General features: G+C 37.8%; 1 protein-coding gene and 1 long non-coding RNA gene across 4 annotated transcripts; one reads left to right on the forward strand and one right to left on the reverse strand.

Annotated features, from left to right (window-relative positions):
• Positions 1 to 472: 472 nt before the first annotated feature.
• LOC127985914 (uncharacterized) lies at positions 473 to 2,637 on the reverse strand. The gene is made up of 2 exons (XR_008160702.1): positions 2,514 to 2,637; positions 473 to 1,231 (listed from the first exon to the last, which is right to left on the reverse strand). It is a non-coding gene; the product is annotated as an uncharacterized LOC127985914 (long non-coding RNA).
• On the forward strand, positions 2,045 to 21,165 carry cnot6a (CCR4-NOT transcription complex, subunit 6a). 3 transcript variants are annotated; one of them, XM_052588125.1, is made up of 12 exons: positions 2,045 to 2,165; positions 3,641 to 3,762; positions 5,421 to 5,607; positions 6,935 to 7,020; positions 8,219 to 8,320; positions 8,608 to 8,676; positions 11,652 to 11,809; positions 11,950 to 12,104; positions 14,491 to 14,645; positions 15,921 to 16,154; positions 16,234 to 16,436; positions 17,313 to 21,165. In XM_052588125.1, the coding sequence occupies exons 2-12, from the start codon at positions 3,651 to 3,653 to the stop codon at positions 17,523 to 17,525; spliced, it is 1,674 nt and encodes a 557-aa protein (XP_052444085.1). In that variant the 5' UTR covers positions 2,045 to 2,165; positions 3,641 to 3,650; the 3' UTR covers positions 17,526 to 21,165. The 3 variants fall into 3 exon arrangements, with proteins under 3 accessions (XP_052444085.1, XP_052444086.1, XP_052444084.1); XM_052588126.1 differs by having other exon boundaries at positions 2,095 to 2,151; XM_052588124.1 differs by lacking the exon at positions 2,045 to 2,165 and adding an exon at positions 2,826 to 3,242.
• Positions 21,166 to 21,372: the final 207 nt, after the last annotated feature.

Below are 21,372 nucleotides of genomic sequence, written 5' to 3' on the forward strand. Positions count from 1 at the left end.
TTTGAGGTGCAGTTTGCGTTCAGTGGATATTTTCTAAAATGGCTACCGTGATGCAGAGAGACACAAAAGAGACGAATGGTTGAATAAGGTCATTATTTTTGTTTTCTTTGCGTATAAAAATTATTCTTTTCGCTTCAAAATTTTACAGTTGAACCACTGATGGCAGATGGACTATTCTGACAATGTCTTTCATACTTTTCAGTGTATTTCAGTGGACTTTGACAGTGTATTTGACTTCGCAGTTAATGGGACAGTCACATGCCTCCCGGTTTTCATCCAAAATGTCTTAAATTGTGTTCCGAAGACAAACAAAGCTTTTATGGGTTTGGAACGACATGGGTTTAATAACAAAATGTTCAAGCTCCCAGACCTATTGATGTTCTATCATGAGAGGTTTAGCCCTTGTTACATGCATCATGATGTGGAAGATGTCAGGGATGAAACTATATTTAGCCCTCAGCGGGTGGGAGTGTGTTTGTGCTTGTGGCAGGATTATCACTTGACAGTTTCAGTGTTGTCACCAAATCTTTACATCCCACATTTCAAGCACAGATTATTGAAAACGCTGTATTCCTTCTACATGTCAGTGGTGAATTGGGTTAGATATTGTGTAAATTTATTAGCACATACATGGTTTTCATCCATTTTTATCAGTCATTAAGGCCTGTGTTTGATAAGGCTCAAAAATATTCCTTGTGTTCCTTATTACTTGGGTTGCCTTACATGTTGTCATTTTATTATCAATGTCATTTTTATTGAATTGTTGTTTATATGCTTGTGGTTTATGAATAAAAAAAAAACATACATCCACTTAAGTTATTTTTCTCAGCATCTGTTAAGATCATAATTTTTTTTAAATATGAAAACAATACAACATGCAATACAGCTTATAATCATAAAATATCATAAAAACATCAAATAAACTAATTTCACTATTATACCACAATCCAAAGTCTAAGGATAACCAAGTTACGCGAATGTTCTGTATCCATGTAGCTAAGCGAGCTACTTACACAGACATTAAAGGAACAACAATAACAACAAAAACAACAACAAAAGAAAAATGTCCGGAAAATCTTTCACCCTCAGGTCATCCAGCATGTAGAAGAGTTTGTTTCTTCATTGGAACATATTTGGAGAAAATTTCCATTATATTACTTGCTTACCAGTGGGTCCCTTTGCAGTGGATGGGTGCCGTCCAAACAGCTGATAAAAGCAAATGTCTCCAAATCTGTTGAAGGACCAATTTATTAACACCTTGGAAAGTCTAAGGGTGAAATCCTTTTTAGCATATTTTAATTTTGGGGTGAACTATAGTGTTTAAAGTATTGGATCCTACAATGCCATATGCTCAGATTAACAGAAAAGAAAAGAAAGTATTCAGTTTTGAACAAAGCCGAAATGTGTGAATGTAAAGCTCTATGACGCCATCCATTGGCCAGCCAAATGTACTGCAGCTCATAAACGCATTTTTTAATTATACTACTTTTAATTTTATTTTCCTGGAAACATGAAAGCCTTTATAGACTTATTGATGGTATATTTAGACACCAAAAAAATATTTCGATACCCACATATTATTATCACATGTGGTTGATATAATATTTTGGAAAGTGATGGACCTCAAATAAGTAATAAAAATGAAGTGATCCACGTATTTTGTATGTGTGGTTTGATTTTCACGTTTAAAGAAACGTCGAAGCAATAAAAAGCAAAGCAGGACAGTCTGTGTATTAGTCGCCATATAACTTCCTTTTTATTTTTTTAAAGCGTTTACAACAAAACGCGACTCCCACGTGTTTCTTAAATGCTATTCATCAATTGTCATTACTGTTATCGTCGCATAATGCTCTATAGCGCGTTTATTTAAAAAAAAAACTGCATCTTTGTTTTACTCGACTCGTCAACATCCGCAAAATTGACCTATTTTTGTGACTCTCATTTGCGGCCTGCCTCGCTGGCGTAAACAGTGTGGAGGCGTCGAGCGCACAGAAGAACCAATAAGAGTGCTCGTTTTAAGAGCAGCCAATGAGAGACGCGCTTCTTATCGAGCCCTGAAACTCTCACGGCCGCCATGATGCTTGTTTGCCATCAGTGAGAAAGAGCAGCGGATCAGAAACAAAAGAAACGCGCACTCGTCTTTGTGAACTGGTATGAGCTTACAGGTAAATTTAACACGTATTTGAGGCATTCCCAAATGTATCTAATAGTATGCAAACAACGGAATATGTTTTCTTTCATATTGCTTTGCGGTGCTTTTGATGTTGGTCTAGTTTCGTAAATGTATAATCGCTTTTAGCTAGTTAGCTTATGAGCTAATTTGCTCAATCCGAACAGAGAGGAAACGATGGATCGATAAGATTGGTATCCTTTGATTTGTATTCGCTGCGTGCGTGAGTGCTTTAAAATCTATGATAGATGGATAAATTTCGCAAACGAGCGATTTTGAATGTTGAGATCTATGTTGTTGGTTATGTAAGCAGCCTGCTGTGTCCATAGAGAAGCTAACTTACATAGGCTAAGTAAGCACCACAAGGCTTCTTCTATATATTTCTTAACATCATTAAACTTAATGGATTACTTATGATAGTTCCCGGCGATTAACGTCGCACACATAAACCTTCAAAGTAACGTTGACGTTAAATCCAAAGTTATATAGAGAGGCAAACGCTTAACGTTTACGGTCACATTGTTAGGGGTCCGATCAAACTAATTCACTACAGCAGTTAGACAGCAAATCTGTGGTAAGAACATATTACGATCTAAAGCCAATTAATTTCCTAATTACTTGTTCTTAATTGGCTCATTAAGACGTCTTGCAGCTTGCCGTTTTCTCAGTGAATTTGTCTCGCACAGCTAACTGAACAATCCTAGCTCTGTATCGTGGCTCTGCTTAACAAACACGAGGTGGTGATGTTTTTGTTTGGGTTCCGTTGCACAGCGATGATGAAAGACTAAAAAATTAACCACATCTGGCCCTGACTGATTAGTTAGCGATAATCACTGTAGTTGTAAATGGAAATATACTGACTCCGTGTTCATTTGGAGTGCAGTTTGCAAGGACCTCAGCTGCACCTTTGTTTCTTGGAATTAGTAATAAGACCCGACTTTGTTTGTGCCATAACTAACAAATGAAGAAGTGGTTTTAAAGGAAATTTAGTTCGAGTGAGTCGCCCTTCGCCTAAAATGCCAGCTAACGTTACTCGAGACCGCTGGAGACTTGCTACCACTAGGCCTACTTGGTAATTTCTTAACAAAACTTTATCACAAGTTTTCATCTTTTGCCTTTCCTCTGTATCGAGTGCTAATTTGTCATTTACGGGTTTAAACTATTACGGTTTGTTTTAACTGAAAGCAGTTTAATGTAAATTTGAGGAGCGTGGTGACGTTGAGCTGCGCGCGAGTGTCTCTTTGTCATACGCGTAATGGAAAAATCCCAACAGCTATTGATCCTGGAACTGCTTTTGTGTGTTCTCACTCTCTGAGTGTTTTCAGTGTCTTTTTTCCCTAGGTATCTCACCTGGTCTTTGCACCCAATCTGTTTCCTGTCATATAAAACCACTTCGTGTGTGTTTAAAGTGCATGTGCTGTACTTTTCCCGTAACAGTGTTCTAGTTAAAGTGATTGTCGTTTGTTTCAGTATTACAGGGATGCCCAAGGAAAAATATGACCCGCCTGACCCCAGGCGGATGTACACTATAATGTCCAGTGAGGAGGCGGCCAATGGGAAGAAGTCATATTGGGCAGAGCTGGAGATTGTTGGTAATGTTCGGGGTCTCAGATGGGGTCAACATGTTAGTGAACTCAAAACAGAATGCACTCAGTGTGTTTAAAGTTGGCATGACATGGAAAATTCACTTTATTTTCAAAATGCATGTTATAGATTTAAACTATTTATCTGTGCTCTTCCCTCTTTAATTGTGTGTGGATTTTTTTTTTCTTTACTACTTTGTTTTTAAGCATAACTGGAAATTCCAGTGAAAATGCCCGACTTCTTTCTGGTGACACATACAGGAATTCTCCAATCATCATTTAGTCTGTTTAAACCCATCCCCACAAGCTCACGTTGACCTGCCTCCACTTGAGCGTGATGCCTGCATCTCTAAATCCAAACAACAGCTGATGAATAGAAACAAGTGTCCTACATTTTTTCCATTACACTCGGTTTTTTGTCACCATATGGAAGAAAAGTGGTGTTGATTGTTTCACCGTGACTTTCAGCTTGTTATTCCAATGGAAAATGTTAGTACTACTAATTAATCAATGTAGTTATTTGCTTCACCTGTAACTGATTTTGGTTTTGGCTGAGGTGACATTGTTGGAATATGATGTTAAGCTGTAGGCAAAAAACTTTTTCCAGTTTACACCGTTGTTGTAGTCAGTTACATTTTTTTTGTCTTTACAATAGTTAATCCAGTAATGCCATATAATGTTAATACATTCGTTTTTTTAGGACTGCATTAAATCAACTTAGAATTTTGATTCAGTCAAATCTTCACGCTATGCGCATCCCATTGGTTATTTTTATTTATGGAAGAAAATAGTAAATTTTTATAGACAAAACTGAAATGCAGAACCCAGACTGTTGTTGCGGTAAAAGGAAGACGGTTGCTTTGTTTTATGCCTTTTAATGTTTAGAGATGTTTTCATAAGCGCTCAACTTTTTATGGTTATATGCTTATCTGTAAGTGTTAGAAAATCTTGGAAGTGTTCCTTTTGTCATAAAGGTTCTTCACAGGGAGTGAGTCTGTGAAACTTCACAGACTTCATTGAACAAGCACCAGCATGTGCATCAAACTGACAGAGCACATCAGAAAAGGGGTGCTATAATTCTGACTGAAATGTGACTTTCATCAGGGGAACGCCGCCAAAAAAACGTCTGTTTTATCCCCTTGAAAAGTGATAGCGCTAGTTTCCAGTAGCAACTGGGCAGGATTTTGCTTTGAAAACCTGGCAACCCTGGTTCCTTTTGCTTCAGCCCAGATACTGAAGTGTGCATCGTACAAACAATTTTCTATCCCAAGAGATCATGGGAGAGAAATCTGTAGCCTAGCGTACAAGGATGCATTAACTATTGTTTTCATAGCATTCAATTTATACTTTACATATTCCACATCCTGCCTAATATTGTCCTCCAAATGGAGTAATTAAACTTGAGCTTTTATGTGGTTAATCAATTAAATAATCAGATGTTGCAGAGTTTAAAAAGATTTATTTGGGATGTTGATTTTCTTGAGACTGAACCCCAGTATTAAATTTACAATGTTAAATTTGCAAATGCTGTTTCATTATGATCAGTTGTATTCAACATTTTAGTATGTTGACTTAAGTCCCGTTAAAGGGTTTTTATTTATATTTGGTGGTGTATGTGCGTGTGCTTACGCATGTATCTTACTGTTCATGCGGTTTTTTCTTTGCAGGAAAGGTGAGGAGTTTAAGTTCATCATTATGGTCCCTTACCCACCTCACTGCGCTTCACATCAGTGATAACTCACTTTCACGAATCCCGCCCGACATTGCCAAACTACACAACTTGGTGTATCTGGACCTCTCGTCCAATAAGATCAGGAGCCTGCCCGCCGAGCTAGGCAACTTGGTTAATCTCAGGTAAGAAGCAAATTTTCTGTTTATTTGCACACTAAATTGCACTGGTTGAAACCACCATGAAGATTTTTTGTAAGGCAGCTGGATGAGACTATTGTGGTAGCTTGAAGAGACTTTAACCCCATACTTGCTTTTACAAGTCATTATAGCAGTGTTTCCACCGCTTGAACTTTACTCAGGAACTAGGGACTTTGGGCTGGTACTTGGTGTGTTTCCAGGAACAAGGATCTAAAAAAATTTCTGCATTAAAAATGCCCCCCAGAAAGTCCCTGCTGGCGTGGTAGTACTTTTTAAAAGTTCCTGAACTTTCAGGGACGGGACCTGGGCGCTAAACATGCTGATTGGTTAAGTTCACGCAGCATTGGTTGAGTTCAACCACCATCTATTTGGGTCATTTTCAAAAATATTACTGTTATTGTGTCATGAAATGTAATTTTTTGAAGTATTTCAGGTGAGAATGTAGGCGAGAACGTAGTTTTAAACTCAAATCTGCTGTTTATTTATAAAGACAGTGCTCATTTAAAAATGTTTTGCCGATTTCGGAGAGTGTGAGCTCAACGCGATCAGCGGGAGCTCAGTGCTTATGTATCCACCTAGAGTACTCTCAACTCGGCTAGACCTTCTGATATGTGCCGCTGGCTCTGTCTCTTTAGTGGTTAAACAAAATATCATCCGTTTTGGGTAAATCTAACAGGTAATCTTTGGTCTGTATTCAATTTATCTAGATGTTAAAATTTAAAAGTAGTTGATTTATATACAGCCATTACAATGAAAATATATACACATTTCCCTGAACTAAGTACATTTCTGCGGGTAGTTCCTGGGGAGGTGAGTTCCTGGTACAATTGTTCCAGGTAATTTCGGTGGAACTGCAGCATTAGCCTCCAAGCTTTAATTAGGTCCTATATTCTTCAGGAGTGATGTTTGTCTCCAGGGGCTGTGCTCTGATAACACCACCATTCTTATATGTGGGTGACACAGTGGTTTGCTCTGAATCTATTTCATTTGTCCCAGGTTGAAATGTTGCCACTTCTCTGGTAGTGTGATTACTGCTGCTTGGGATGGTTATAAATCACGTTCTGAGCGCAGCTGAAATGCTACAGTGTTAGGTACCATTGAAAGTGGTTGGGATTTCATCCAGCTGCTGAAATGCACCAGGCTACTATAAGTTTTTTGCAGCGTGGGGGCTCAAAGGCTGGTTGAGGATGTTCAGTTTTACGTAGTATTTGGTTTTTCATGCAATATTTGATCCCTGTTTTCTTTTGTGCATACTGCTGTGTGATTATCACTGTTTTTATGGCATGCAAATCTTTGTCTGTTTGTTTCACAGGGAACTGCTTTTAAATAACAACCAGTTACGAGTTCTGCCTTTTGAGCTTGGAAAACTCTTTCAGTTACAAACGTTGGGTTTGAAAGGTACTACTTCCTTTTATAACCCATAAAGGGGTACATTACATGTAGTAATATTGAGACTTTAAATGGTGTTTTTTTTTTTTTTTTTTTTTTTTTGTAGTAAAGTAATCCAATCTTTTTTTGGTCTTTATCTTTTTGTTTGAAACAGAATTTTAAATTGTTATCCCCATTTCTAAAATTACAGATTGATTTTTATTTTTTATACATTTTCCCCTCTTGGATTCACAATGAAGTCATGGCTTTTATTTTTTTTATTTTTATTTTTTTAGAAACCATATATAAATTGTAATTTTGAATGCTTTATGTACTAGGGCTGCCCTTGATTTAGTGTTCTTATTGGTCGACTTGTAGTCATTAATTTGAAGCAGCAGTCGACTAATCGCACGTTTTTTTAATAAACCATTTAAATCATCATAATAAGCCTTTAATTGCCTGCAAAGCCTAATAAGCTCTGAAGTACACACAAAGCTTGCCACAACGCAACAGCAGGAAATTATGAATGTCAGGGAAAAACGGTAAGGAAACTGCATTAACATTTTAATATTTATACTTTGTTTTCGGATTACGAGATTAAGTCGGAATAGTGGCTGTTTAATACATATTACATAATCTGAGAATTTGTTTTCCATTTGGTTTATTTGAAAGTAGGCGTTTCACATTCTATACTGTAGATGCGTTTTTGCCTGTAAGGCATTTCACAGTTTTGCGCTCAAGTTCAAAGACTGAGACAGCAGAAAGCGCGTCATGTTTGCTTTTCATTATTTTACAAAAGCACAGTATTTTGAATGCACACAAATGTAGTCTTTACATATTTGAAAGATGTATTCCTCTTATCTGTATGACCAAAAATGACCAGTATTTTAAGTGCGAGTGCAACGGCGCCTCCATCTGTCCTGCAGTGAGCTCTACTGTTAAGCTTTCACACGCCACACACATTTTAACAGTGCACATTTCTGTTAACCTTAGATTGAGCGGCCATGTAAAGTTGCTTCTACTTTAATATTCCAGATAAGCAATATATGAGAAGTCGTTGAATAATAGTCGAGCTTATGGATGTCCTGCCCATCTATAAGTATTGTATTAAGACTGGCTGTTAAAACTTTGGTCGACTTCTGATTAGTCCACTATAAGGGGGCAGCCCTACTTTGTACTGGCTCTGTAATTACACATGGCATGTTTCATGTTTGGTTGTGTCCTATAGGAAACCCACTTGCACAAGAAATCTTGAACCTCTACCAAGAGCCTGATGGGACACGTCGGCTCCTAAACTACCTGCTGGACAATCTCGCAGGCACCAAACGTGGTGAGTCAACCCTTGTACAGCTGCCGGCCCGCTTGTGTGGCAAGCACTGAAAAGCTTCTATTCTTGTACATGCTCTTTAGAACAGATTAATTTCATGCAATGAAATGAGTCATGGCATTGTTGTCTGATTGAACATTTTTCTTTTGATTTTCTTGAATTACTGTGGGGATAATTACTATGTTCTTACATGCAATGCAGTGTTCAGACCATTTCCACCGAGTCATTGCTCAGCTTTTACTGAAAAGTTCACTCACTGAGTGTATGATTTATTTTTTTCTTTATCATAGTACCTATAGAACATCCACCACCACGCTCATGGATACCACTGCAGGAGCATGACAGAACACGGCCAGCAGGTGAGACACTTTCACTTCAGTTCACATTGTCTCACACAGGCCATCACTGCACCATTTACTCTCACTTCTCTTTTACCCAGGTGCAGCTATTTAGAGTCTTTTCTAATAATAAAGTGCAAAACATTTTATTTAGGGGCAATTTTACTTCATGAGAGACCTATGGCTGCACAATTAATACAAAATGCTGGATTTGTGATTTTAAGGTTGTTTTGATTTGGCTGAGATTTGATTAGACATAGTCTGCAGACACTGTGTCTGTAATATACTTTAAGCACATGTGAGATTCTTGATGCAGTGTTTTTGCCATTTGAGTTTGGTTTGCTTCAGATCTAGAGCTCTAAGTAACCTTTTTATTTATTCCAGTTCATGGTTATCTGATGTAATGGTTTAAGCATCAAAAAGCATATCGAATCATTTGAATTTATAACTAATGACTAAAGCCCTTTGAAATTCTTCCCCTTTTCCCAAGTTCCATTTTAATTCAAAATATAAGTCTTGATTTGAAAAATTATCAAACTGTGGTCAGCACGAGTTCATAATGTAACAATATTTTAAAACGAAGCATATATATGTCTTTTTTTACTTGTCATTTTTAAATTTAATTGAGTGTTTATTTTGGTGTTTTGATGTGAAGACTGCCAAATTGTTATTTCCTTAGTGTCAAAACCCTAAAACACATTTGAGATGTTAACGTGTGAATGGGTTGCACATCAGTGAAAACAATAGCACTCGTATCTATTATTAGGTTAAAAGGGGTCATTAAAAAGACGTTCATTTAATTATTCTGATTCAAAAAGCAACACGAAAAGTGATGCATGCATTAATTTGCAGTGGCGATTGGCTGCTGTGGCTTGAGAGTACATGTCTCATTAGTTTTCCGAGCTTTTCTCAGTATTTAGGTATGCACCAATCATGATTTTTCATGGGCAATACAGTTTTCCCTTTTTTTTTTTTCTCTCTTTTAATAAAGATGCAAAAGTGTTTCATTGGTCCAATTAAAAACAAATAGGGTAATGATTCACATCTATATTTTTTTTTTTTACTTGAGCCAATGAAAAATAAATAACTACTGGCTCAAGTAAAAAAAAAAAAAAAGATGTGAATCATTACCCTAAAATGTTGTAATTGGATGAATGGAAAAAAAAAAAGGGGAAAAGCATTTTAGTCAGTTTAGTTTCTCATCCAACACGTGAGAAGTTGTCCCTTCACTGTCTCTGCTTGTGCCGGGCACGGACCAGAGTATGTGAGCGGAGTGGAGCGGCAACAATTTCCCCTTCACACTCAGAGCATTTAATAATCACTCCGCTCCGGGTTCACAATTTCCCGCTCCCGCTCCACTCCGCGCTCCGTGATAACCGAAACACCGCTCGGCCTTCGCTCCGTGGCTAAAGTATTTCAGTATGTTTGAAATGTTATGTTCATAATGTAGCCTATATTAAAATTAAAAAAAAAAAACAGGAGAGTTTTAAAGTGGCTTAGGGTATTGTGTGCAAACTTTTTTTTTTTCCTACCACATGCCAAACTAATAACATGGATGTCAGCATTAAAAGGTATAATTACTGTATTCTGCTGTGCAAATTTTGTTTGTGATGAAAATAACTACATTTTTATTTTATCTACAGATCAATGCATTTCTTACACATTTCTGTTCATTCAAAATCAGATACAGATGAAGTAAAATTTTAAGATTACATTTGTTTGAATGCATTATTGCGAAAGCGATTGCATGTGAATGTGCTGTAACTGTTTAAATCATGCTTTGACCCGAAAATATTCAGTAAAAGGAACCGACAAACTCCTTGAGAACTAACCTATAACTTCCCGCTCGGCTAATGTCGTCATTGTAACCTTCTGATTTGAGAGATCCATCTGTATCAAGCTATAGTTAAATATGTTTAACGTGAATACTTGCTAAATATGCAGTTATATTACCGGCCATTGGCATGAATTGTACTCGTGATGGAGCGCTCTTGGAGCGAGTGAAAACCACAACGCTCCGACTTTAAAAAAATCCGCTCCTCGCTCCTGTCAAAATCACACCGCTCCGCTCACATACTCTGGCACGGACAGGTACAGTACACTTGTGCAGGAAAGGGGCTCTTATTTTGTGCAGTAAGCTATTCACTTCCTGCTATCTGTGCCTCAGACGTGTAGCTCTGCACTTCCAGTGCTGAGCGGCTGACCGTGTTCTGTGCAAAGATTTCAAAATACTTCCACACAAGTGACATGACAGTAAATGATTACAATGTAGTCTGTGCACGTAGGCGCACTTTCAGAAAAATCGGCCGATTGTGTATTCTAAGCAAAAACCAGCCGGTTCCGATTTATCGATGGTCAACCAGTGCATCCCTAGTATTCATAAGAATGAAGTCTTATGATCCAAACACTGTGCTGTATTATGCATGAGGTTGTCTTGCAGCGGAGAATTGAAAATAATGAAAGGGCTTCTGTGCTGTCAGCTCACCTCTGTAAACATGTTTGTAACAATTTAATATGTAACGTGAAGTGTGCATGAAAATACCACGATAATTTTAACCATAGTCTTTGGTCCTGGAGGCACCCCAACACTGCACCTTTTGCACGTCTCCTTTCTCAGACACACCAGTTTCAGGTCTTGGAATCTCTACTAATGATCTGATGACCTGAATCCGGTGTGCTTAAGGAGACATGCAAAACGTGCAGTGTTGGGCTGCTTAATATCCGTTGGTCTGTATGATGAGTGTATTGTAAGTTTGTGATTTATGGATGGGATTTTTTTTTGCCCTCTTCCCATCCTCTACACTCCCATTTTTCCATGCCCATTTCTAAGGTGTGTAAAGCCAGTGCTGGAACAGGGTGGTTTCATGACACTTTAAAGACACCTGAGATAAATTTATAATAATACGGTTTAAATATTGAATGTCTTTGTAAAAAAAAAAAAAAAAAGTTATTTTGTTAGCGTTACTGAAGTCTTGCTTACACTCTTCACACTTTAGCACTTTTCTCTGTAATGTGCTACAACGTGCTGTGTGACAAGTACGCCACACGCCAGCTCTATGGCTACTGTCCCCCCTGGGCCCTCAACTGGGACTACAGGAAGAAGTCCATCATGCAGGAGATTCTCAGCTGCAGTGCGGATATCATCAGCCTACAGGTTTGTCAGCCGTTCACATAACTCTAGATGTAGAACTGCGCTTTCAAGGTATTTCAAATGTTGCAGTATTAGCAAGGGACTCCAAAACTGTTCAAGAGCGTACACCCAGTCTAAAAATCTACCTCTTTTGTGCCCAATAGGAAGTGGAAACAGAGCAGTACTACAACTATTTCCTGGTGGAGCTGAAGGAACAAGGTTATGAAGGATTCTTCAGTCCAAAGTCCCGAGCCAGGACCATGTCTGAATCTGACCGCAAACATGTGGATGGCTGCGCAGTCTTCTATAAAACAGAGAAGTGAGTCTCCCATAAGCAGACTGCAAGTCTTAAGATTAGTGGTTTGAACAAGAGTTTTTCTAGCATGTGGTGTTTGCATGTGTCCTGACTAGGGATGTCAAATTTCGATTATTTCCATGATCGATCGTCGTTTAAATTAACGATCAATTAATCGATTAATCGTTAACCATAATACTGCAAAATGCGTCTATTGCAGGCACGCAGTCAGCGGTATGACAGGATGTGCAAAAGCCACACACACACACAAAACGCTTTCTCACTTGAATTAAAGAGATTTTAGTCTGAATAAAATGCTAGTAGCAGGATTATAAAATGAATAGATGCGATTATGATCATTTGATAAAATGAAGAGAGCGCGCCATACTTTTGAGGTCATTTTACTTTGTTGACAGTTTCCAATCCCGCACGGAGAACGCTGAACGTGCATCTTTAAATGGTTTTGTGGTGCTCGTTGTTGTATTTTAAAGCACAATTGCAATGTTTTCAACTGACATTATTGTATAAAATTATCCGAAATGTGGAGCGCGTGTGACTGCGCTGCACATTAAGTGAACTACATCGGCGCTGCTGCACCAAAACACAGTTGCTCACATTAATTTGATCCTGCTGGATTCTGTCCTAGAAAATGTCAGATTTTTAAAAATCCGGCATACAGCGCATTAGATCGTGACAGTGCATGCGTGCAGACGAGGATGAGCGAGCGCGGCTTTGGCTAGATTTATTTGGAGGTTATTGCTCATGTCTCATTCGGCACAAATCGAAATGTTTCCATATTCGCAATGAATTTGAATGATAAACTATTATTTATAATGTAAACTAGGCTTGTACTTAACACGCATTCGCATATAGACGGAAAAGATGATCCTCTTCATATGAGCAAAAACGTCCTTGGCATAACAGCAGAGTGGACCGGTATACTACGGTCTATTTAAACTGACCAGTGTAACCTTTTAATGTTTAGTTGACATTTTATTTTGATAATGAACAGACTGCGATATAAGTTTGAATCGCTAGAATATACGTGTGCAGCAGGCTCCGGGGCGATCGAAACAGCTGAGACATTAAAAAAATATATATATTTTCCGCAAAAGTGTTTACTTTCATTTGTGCACACTCACAATAAAAACAGAAGATTTGTGCTCTTGTAAAATAAAGCAAACAAACAGAATGCGTTGTCATCCTTTTTTTTTTTTTTTTTTTGTGAACTTATGGAGCGCCCACACTTCTGTTTTAAATCCGTTAATCTTAATTAGCCTATTTAAGTCGGATATATTACGCATAGCCTATTTAAAAAAAAAAAAAAAAAACATGAAAACAAATTGTTATTTTTATGTTGGGCCTATTACTTAGTAGGCTATAAATTTTCCTTAAAGCATCCCATTTTGTCCCAGGGCTTAGAACCTGTGCCCTAGTCAGGTCCATGCAGAAACTTGTGAACGATGCTCGGCGTCATCGTTTAGTGACAGCAGTGAATGCTCCAGGAATGTGTCGGTCACAGCGCCTATTAATCGCTGTTTTGAATCCAGCAATTATTTATTTAGAAATTATAAGATCTGATTATGACAAGTGTGGTATAAAAGCTTTGTTTATTAGAGGAATAATAGGTTAACTGGAAAATGTTAGATCGCGACCATGCTTTTGGACCCCATAGTCTTCATTTACGCGGCTTTGTTCTGGTTTGCCGGTTGGTCACGAATTTCCACAAATTCAGTATATTTAAGCATTGTTTCTTTTCCTAAATCTTCATAGTCTAACCCTCTAATTTCCCAGGTTTATTTTATTATCTTTCGCTTTTTAATAACTGTTTTGGCATCTCTTACTGTGGTAAACATGGGAAGGGAAATTAAAGATTTCATGAATTAAGAATTCGTTCGATTTATTAATTTGTTCCCTTATTTCACTTAAATCATGGGTTATTTAGGGAACAAAATTAATGAAACATGGACAATTGCCACATTAATAATTCGTAGGAATGAATTAAGTTGTAGGAATGAATAGACTATACCTGTCCTGTCACTGTGTCCCGCAGCCCTGCAGAGCGCACGATATAAAACAGTTATCTGATGAAATGATTAGTAACTACATTTCTATTGCATTTAATGTTGAAGAACTTTTGTTGTTTCTATTTTAGTGTACTTTAAAGTTTAAATCACACTAAAAGCTTAATTTGTACATTGTGAATGAATGATGATGCTTTTATATATCGTCACCGTCACTCACAGCCGCTCGCACGTGTTGAGTGCGCATGAGCCGCACGCAGCCCAACATTGAATCAGTTAACCGACCATCCATAGCCTTAATCGATTGCATCTCTTATCGACAATTAATCGATCATCGATTAATCGTTGACATCCCTAGTCCTGACCTCACTGTTTCTGTCGAGCAGGTTCAGTCTGGTGCAGAAACACACAGTGGAGTTCAACCAGCTGGCTATGGCAAATTCAGAAGGTTCAGAGGCCATGTTGAACAGGGTGATGACAAAGGACAACATCGGAGTCGCCGTACTACTAGAGCTGCGGAAAGAGATCATGGAACAGTCTGGTCTGTTTTCTATTCCCCCTTTTTGCAATTGGTAGATGTGACTTCAGATTAAATCTGTATAGGGCCTTTCGCACCGCAGGAACCTTTTCATAGTATTGTCAATTTATTTCGCATGCATGATGAACAGTGATAAATGGGTGGACGCTGAACTGCAGGCACTTGTAGCAATGTAGCACTGCCAGTTGTCGTTGTAGGTTCCTTTCTGTTCTTTCAATCACTTTACGTATACGTCGACATTCCATGTCCATTATTTTGAAACCTGCTAGACACAACAAAAACATAGCTCCGTTCAGTGTCCTCCATCCTCCTGTTGTTAACGTTGTTGAACGCCGCTTTCAAATGAAATAGCTGTTGTACACACGGTCGGTGCGAATGCAACCTTTTAAATGGTATTTGGAAATATTTTCGCAAAATCATCCTAGTACTTTAGTACTGTACATTGTACATGAAGTCGCAGAAGTCATTCATGTTATACAAATGCTTTGAACGAGGCTCAGCAAATCATATTTAAGGAATATTACATTTAAAATCACTAATTTAATGAACATGTTAAGTGTAATTCTAGCAGATATCTATTTTGAAGTAAATGTCACAAACAATATTACAATTCTGTACCTTTTTTATTATTCTTAACTAAAACCATAGTGACATTTTATAAATAAATAAAAGAAACATTTAACTGAAATAGTATTAAACCATTTCATCAAGTTGCCATTGAAATAAAATTAACTTAGTTTACCTTGTACTAAAATTAAAACGTAAAAATGAAACCATATTGACATTTACAAAATGTAAAATGCCTCAAAATTGCTAAGATTTGCTGAAAATGAAACTAACATACTCAAAGACCATAAGTGTCTCAATGGCGAAGTCACATTTACTTTTATAGGAATTTTTTTTTTTTTTAGTTTAATTCAGTGGAGCTTCACAGTATTCAACAGGAAAGTAACAGAATTAGTAATGCAAAAAAAAAAAGATGCAAATCCAAAATGCTATAAAGCAGCTGTAAGACAATAGTGTCATTCTTCAGCTCCAGTCAGTTCAGTGTTGGTTAAGTTCAGTAAGTGTGTAAAGGTCGTTCATTCCAAATGAGTTCAGTTCAGTAATAAGCAGCTCAACTGAAGACAGTAATGTCATTCAACTTGAGTCATTTCAATTTTGATTATTCTCAGTTCAATAAGTGTTTGAATTCAGTTTTATTGATCCCAACATAACACTGGGCTGAGATTAAGTCTCAAAGCAATATCTAAAGCAGTTTCTCTCTCTGCTCTATAGCTGGAAAGCCTCTGCATGGCATGGAGAAACAGCTCCTTCTTGTGGCCAATGCTCACATGCACTGGGACCCAGAGTACTCAGATGTTAAGCTTGTCCAGACCATGATGTTTCTGTCTGAAGTGAAGAACATTGTGGATAAAGCCACTCGCAGTCTCAAGCTCTCCTCCATCTCAGGGGAAACCAATGCCATCCCTCTCGTCCTGTGTGCTGACCTCAACTCTCTACCTGACTCGGGTATGTGTGCCAGAACCATAGTGTTTAGAGATTGGTTTTTATTGTTTATTGTTGATGGGTTTTCTCCATGCTCGCACAGGTGTGGTGGAGTACCTGAGCACAGGTGGTGTGGACAGCACCCACAAGGACTTCAGAGAGCTGCGATATATTGACAGCTTGACCAACTTCAACTGCAACGGCAAGAACGGCACCTCCAGCACCAGGATCACGCACGGCTTCAAGCTGAAGAGTGCCTATGAGAACAGCCTGATGCCTTACACCAACTACACATTGGACTTTAAGGTTTGATTTTTTTTTTTTTTTTTTTTTTTTTTTTTATCGAATACTCCCTTGCCCCAGTATTGTTTCTGTTTGCAGTAGCCCTACTGTGCTGTAACATGTCGGGTATAAGGAGCAACTCTGGTAACGCTGCCCTCGCATTCGTTGATCTGTTAACTGCTTGGTTATGCTCTCGTATTCTGATAGTAATCGTGTTCTAGGACTAAACATTGTGGATGATTGGTAAAAATAAGTCCCTTAATAGCCCTACATTAAGACCTACCTGGAGAAACTAAAGCAATTGATTTCATTTGTATCGTTATTTATGCTATCTTTAGTCATTTATTTGTTCTTATTTTGTTACTGACTCCTTTTTGTTTTTAATTCAATTCTAAGTTTGAAGTCGAGCCATATTTGTAGGGTGCCATTATTTAGATTTTTTATTTCCGAAGGGTGCCGCCCCAAAAATTGGTCTAGCCTATTTCATAGTGTATGTGTGCACTCTTTATTTATTATACATAATGTATAATATACATAATGGAAGTCAGCAACAGTTTGATTAACTGCAGTCTTTAAAAAAAAAAAAACACGTTTTGGGGAGAACTAAGATGCAATACAATTTTGTTTGTTAATCTCACCCCTAATCTCTAGTCGGCAACTTTAAAATCCAAGGGACCATCATTTAGACAAAACAAGCTAGTTTCAAGAAGTTTAAACTGTCATTCACCATAACCTTACTGTTTGTACATTTAACATTATCCTCAAAAAACACAAATGTATTAACACTTTTGAAATGTATAATAAATAATAATAGAAGCTTTTAAGTGTGTTTGTAGCATGTTTTATCTTGGTGTCTAACATCAATGGCACAGTTGTAAGGTGGTGTTTTTTGTTTTTCAGGGCATCATTGACTACATCTTCTACTCTACACCTTTGCTTAATGTGCTGGGTGTGCTGGGTCCCTTGGACCCCCACTGGCTCCACGAGAACAATGTCACTGGCTGTCCCCATCCCCACATCCCCTCTGATCACTTCTCCCTGTTTGCACAACTGGAGCTGCTCCTGCCCTTTCTGCCTGCTGTCAACGGCATTCATCTGCCTGGTCGCAGGTAGTTCTCAGAGCCAGCAGAGGGAGCTCCAGGCCCCTGCCTTTCTCTCTCATAGTGGAGTGAGAACGAGGCAAGGCCTGTTGTGTTTAAATCAGAATCCATTAAGAGGAGATGGAGTGTGGCAAACTTTTATTCCCACAGATTTTAACTGAAGCAGATGCTAATGTCAGTCTTATCTCTACCACCTTCCTCACACTTTTTTTTTTTTTTTTTTTTTTTCTCTACCCTCCGTTTCTGGGCACAATTAACAAATCTGTTTTTTTTTGTTTTTTTTTTTTCAAACCCCTAAGGCCCCTTGAGTGATCATGTAAGTTTTACCTTAAACAGAAAAAAAAGCTTTTTTATATATAAATAACTGAATGGCAATATCTTTGAAACTCATGCAGGGAGTCCAGATAAAGCAGGTGATCATGAAATGCGTAATTTGGATCATGCTACTATGAAGCCAGTTTAGAGCAAGCAGCTGAATTTGATGAATTAAAAAAAAAAAAAAAAAAGGAATTTCACCAGCTTGGGTCAGATAGTCCGATCTCCAGGAGCAACCCTTTAAAAAAGGGCTTTTTAACGTGTAAAGAGAGCTGGCCGAACTCTTACATTTGCACTTAGTGGTGCTGAGGCCTCTCCACGGATGCTCGAGCTGTTCTCCAGTGATGGGTTGCATGGCCCGCCATCACCACCTAGCGGGCCTTGTCCATCTTGTAATTAAATCCATTGGATGCCAGTGCAACTGCACCTTTTTTTATTCCTGCTTTTAAGAAAGCAACATTTCAAGAGCCAAAATGGCCGACTTATGGAGTTGTCTAGCTTCATGTGCCATAGAGCCCTCCTTGAACTGAGGTGCCCACTGATCTGGTGCGTGCAGCTGAGAAAGGGTTTCAGCGACGAGAAATCATCTGGAATGGCCAGCTTTGTGTTAGTGTATGCAGGAAGTTTGGCAGGAAATATGCTAGAACAGGCAAAGACGAGCACATCCCACTCATAGCCCGATAAATTAAACTCAATGTGACCAGTAGACGCCCAGCCAAGACTCCAGGTTTTCTCCTTTTTTTTGTCTCTACATGATTGTATACAAGCAACAAAACTCCTGATCTACTGCAATTTTTTTTTTTTTTTTTTTTTTTTGTACGTACACTTTTAGATTTGGATGAAAAATGATTGTATTGTAAATGCAGGCTAAATTCCTATCCGTTTAAGATCCTAATGAACATTCAAAAGACCAGCGTGTGTATAAAAAAAAAAAAAACATTCTGCTGTATAAAGTTGCACTTGTCCAGGTTCCCGTTTTTACCCAGTGCAAATTTTTTTTTTTCTTTCTCCTTTTCATTAATTATTTTGGAGGTATAATTCCACTGAGACAGATATCTGGTGATGTGGTCCCGTTAACGGCTTTGATATTCAAGAACATATGACATTGTGCCTCACTGATTCGTTTCTCGAAGCGCACTGCCAGTGCTATCAGTGAACACCTGAACAGCCTCAATCTCTGTACATCTTCACCATATTTATACAATATCCTCATTTCTGTTTGTTTTTTTTTTTTTTTATTCTCTATCAAATATCTTAATCTTCTGATATTTTTGGGTGTCTACAAAGTCAAGTGAGTGTTTCTGCTGTGCCGGTCGTGATTTGGAGAAATCCTAATGGTCTCACTGTAGTGTTTTCTTTTTTTTTTTTTTTTTTCTCGTTTAAATTCTTTACTGCCACTTCCTCTCTCTCGACTCAGGCAATTCTCTTTAACCGTATATTTTGCTTGTGTGTTTCTCTTTGTTTGGATCTCGTTCTGTATTCCACTTCCTGCTAGATCACGGTTATCTCCTAGTGTCGTGCCATCTAATGCATTCTGCCACAAGGCCAAGTGTAAAGCTCGATTTACTACTGTAAAGCCTGTTCTCTGACCTGATGAAAACATGGTGTTTTTTTTGTTTTTTTTTTGTCTGTTTTCTGCTCTAAACGCAAGGCCAGAGTACTGTTACTGTAGCACGGTCTGATTTTTAACTTCATCTTCGGTGGCATCATCGTTTATTGCCGCGTGCTCACCAAGCCAAATTGTTTTCCGTTTTCCCCATCCCTCTTGAGTTTGTCATGTTTTAAAAATCATATGGATTGACAAGCACTTATTGTAGATCACTGGTGCAGCTACTCACTTGCTTTTTTTAAAATGAAAACATACTTTTGCCATGAGGCAGAGGTCAATTTTAATGACTTTTATTAAGCAAGAGTAAATAGATGAACTGGGGAGGACCATCTTATAGTTCCCCTTTTGTTGTCCCTTTTTATTCCTCAAATTATCTCCAGTTTTTTTTTTTCTTTTTCTTCTGGTTGTTTTTAATTGAAAGCAACTTGTCTGGTTATAATATTGGATTGCTGATGGTGTTGTAGTAAAAAGATTTTTGTAAAGTGTGAATAAATAATGTATCACGTTTCCTTTCTTTTGACATGAATTGTGTTGATGTGTGTATTATATCTAATAGTTTGTCATTTTTGTTTTGTAATACTCAAAACCAAATTTTTTTTGTAAAAATGTTGGCACACTGAATTATAGATTTATATTGTTGCTAACCTTCACTTGGAAATACTTTTGAGGAAAAAACAAATGCGTCAATGAAATCGTAGAGTCTCACAGAGAAATAAAGCTGTCATTTTGTCACCAAACAATTTCAACTTTGACCCTGAGCTTTATGTGGCGTTTCACCTCATTTGAGAGCCAGTTAGTTTAAAGCGTACAAATATTTTTGGGTTGTGGTAAGCATTGCAGACACTTATTTTTCTCTCTCTCCTTTTTTTTCCTACTTTCGTAGGTGTTTTCTTGCTATTGATCTCCAGACAAAAAGTAAGGTTAAAGGTAGATGAGATGAAAAGACGTCTTTTTATATTAGCAAGTGTTCTTGTTCTCCTTTTGTGTTCTGTGCACTCTTCAGTGTCACTGACCTCTGAAAAACACACTTCTAATAAATTGTGCATGTTTGGATATTGTTGCCATTGCCATATCGTTGTTTAGAGGCATTTATGTTTCCTTTGGGTCAAAGACAATGGTTTCAGGTGGTGTCTTGTGCACGACAAGCAAAAACGGCGTAATGCTAATCATGTAAACATGCTCAACTTGGCAATAATGACTCGCAGCCATGTCACCCCTCCTTTTCAGATCCACTTGAGCAGATGTTTCAGGCTTTACCATAGAAATGCTTTTCATTTCCTTTTCCTGTTTCATAGTTGACTTTTCTCTGTCAGTAGGGGTAGTAGTTCAATGGTCAGGATTGTGGTTGAAGCTGAGAGTCAATAAGTATTTAGGTAATGTCACTATATAATGCACTGGACCAACTCTTGTTTACCATTTATGGAATACCAGCATAACACTTGCACAATGTAAAAAAAAAAAAAAGTATATTCCCGTATATATGTATGTATGGGAAAAGAACATTAGATATATATAAAAAATCAAATAATGGCAGCTGTTTTTAATTCAATATTAAGTGTTGGGGATAAAAACCAAATGGTAAACAAGGCGTTTTGGATTTCACTGTTTCTCCAGTTCTCTTGGTTCTCTAAGTAGTGATGTGTTTATAACAGGGTCAGCTTGTTTCCTTTACACCTATGTATTTTTTTTTTTCCTACTCATTGGTTAAATAAATTCTATATCTGTTTCAGTCTTGGTGTTCTGTGTTCATTCTTATATATATATATTTTTTTCAAATGTTAATACACATGTAGGCTACAGAAGTTGATTTCTTCAGTTTCCCACAAAAGTTATAAGCTTATTTTTAACAGCCCATTTTAACTGTATGTCTACCATTGTTTGAATAAAACAGATAGCTACGCCCACAAACCCATGTCATTGGTTGAGCTTCAATTGC

This window comes from Carassius gibelio, chromosome B21, assembly GCF_023724105.1.
Source record: "Carassius gibelio isolate Cgi1373 ecotype wild population from Czech Republic chromosome B21, carGib1.2-hapl.c, whole genome shotgun sequence".
Classification (NCBI taxonomy): Eukaryota; Metazoa; Chordata; class Actinopteri; order Cypriniformes; family Cyprinidae; genus Carassius; species Carassius gibelio.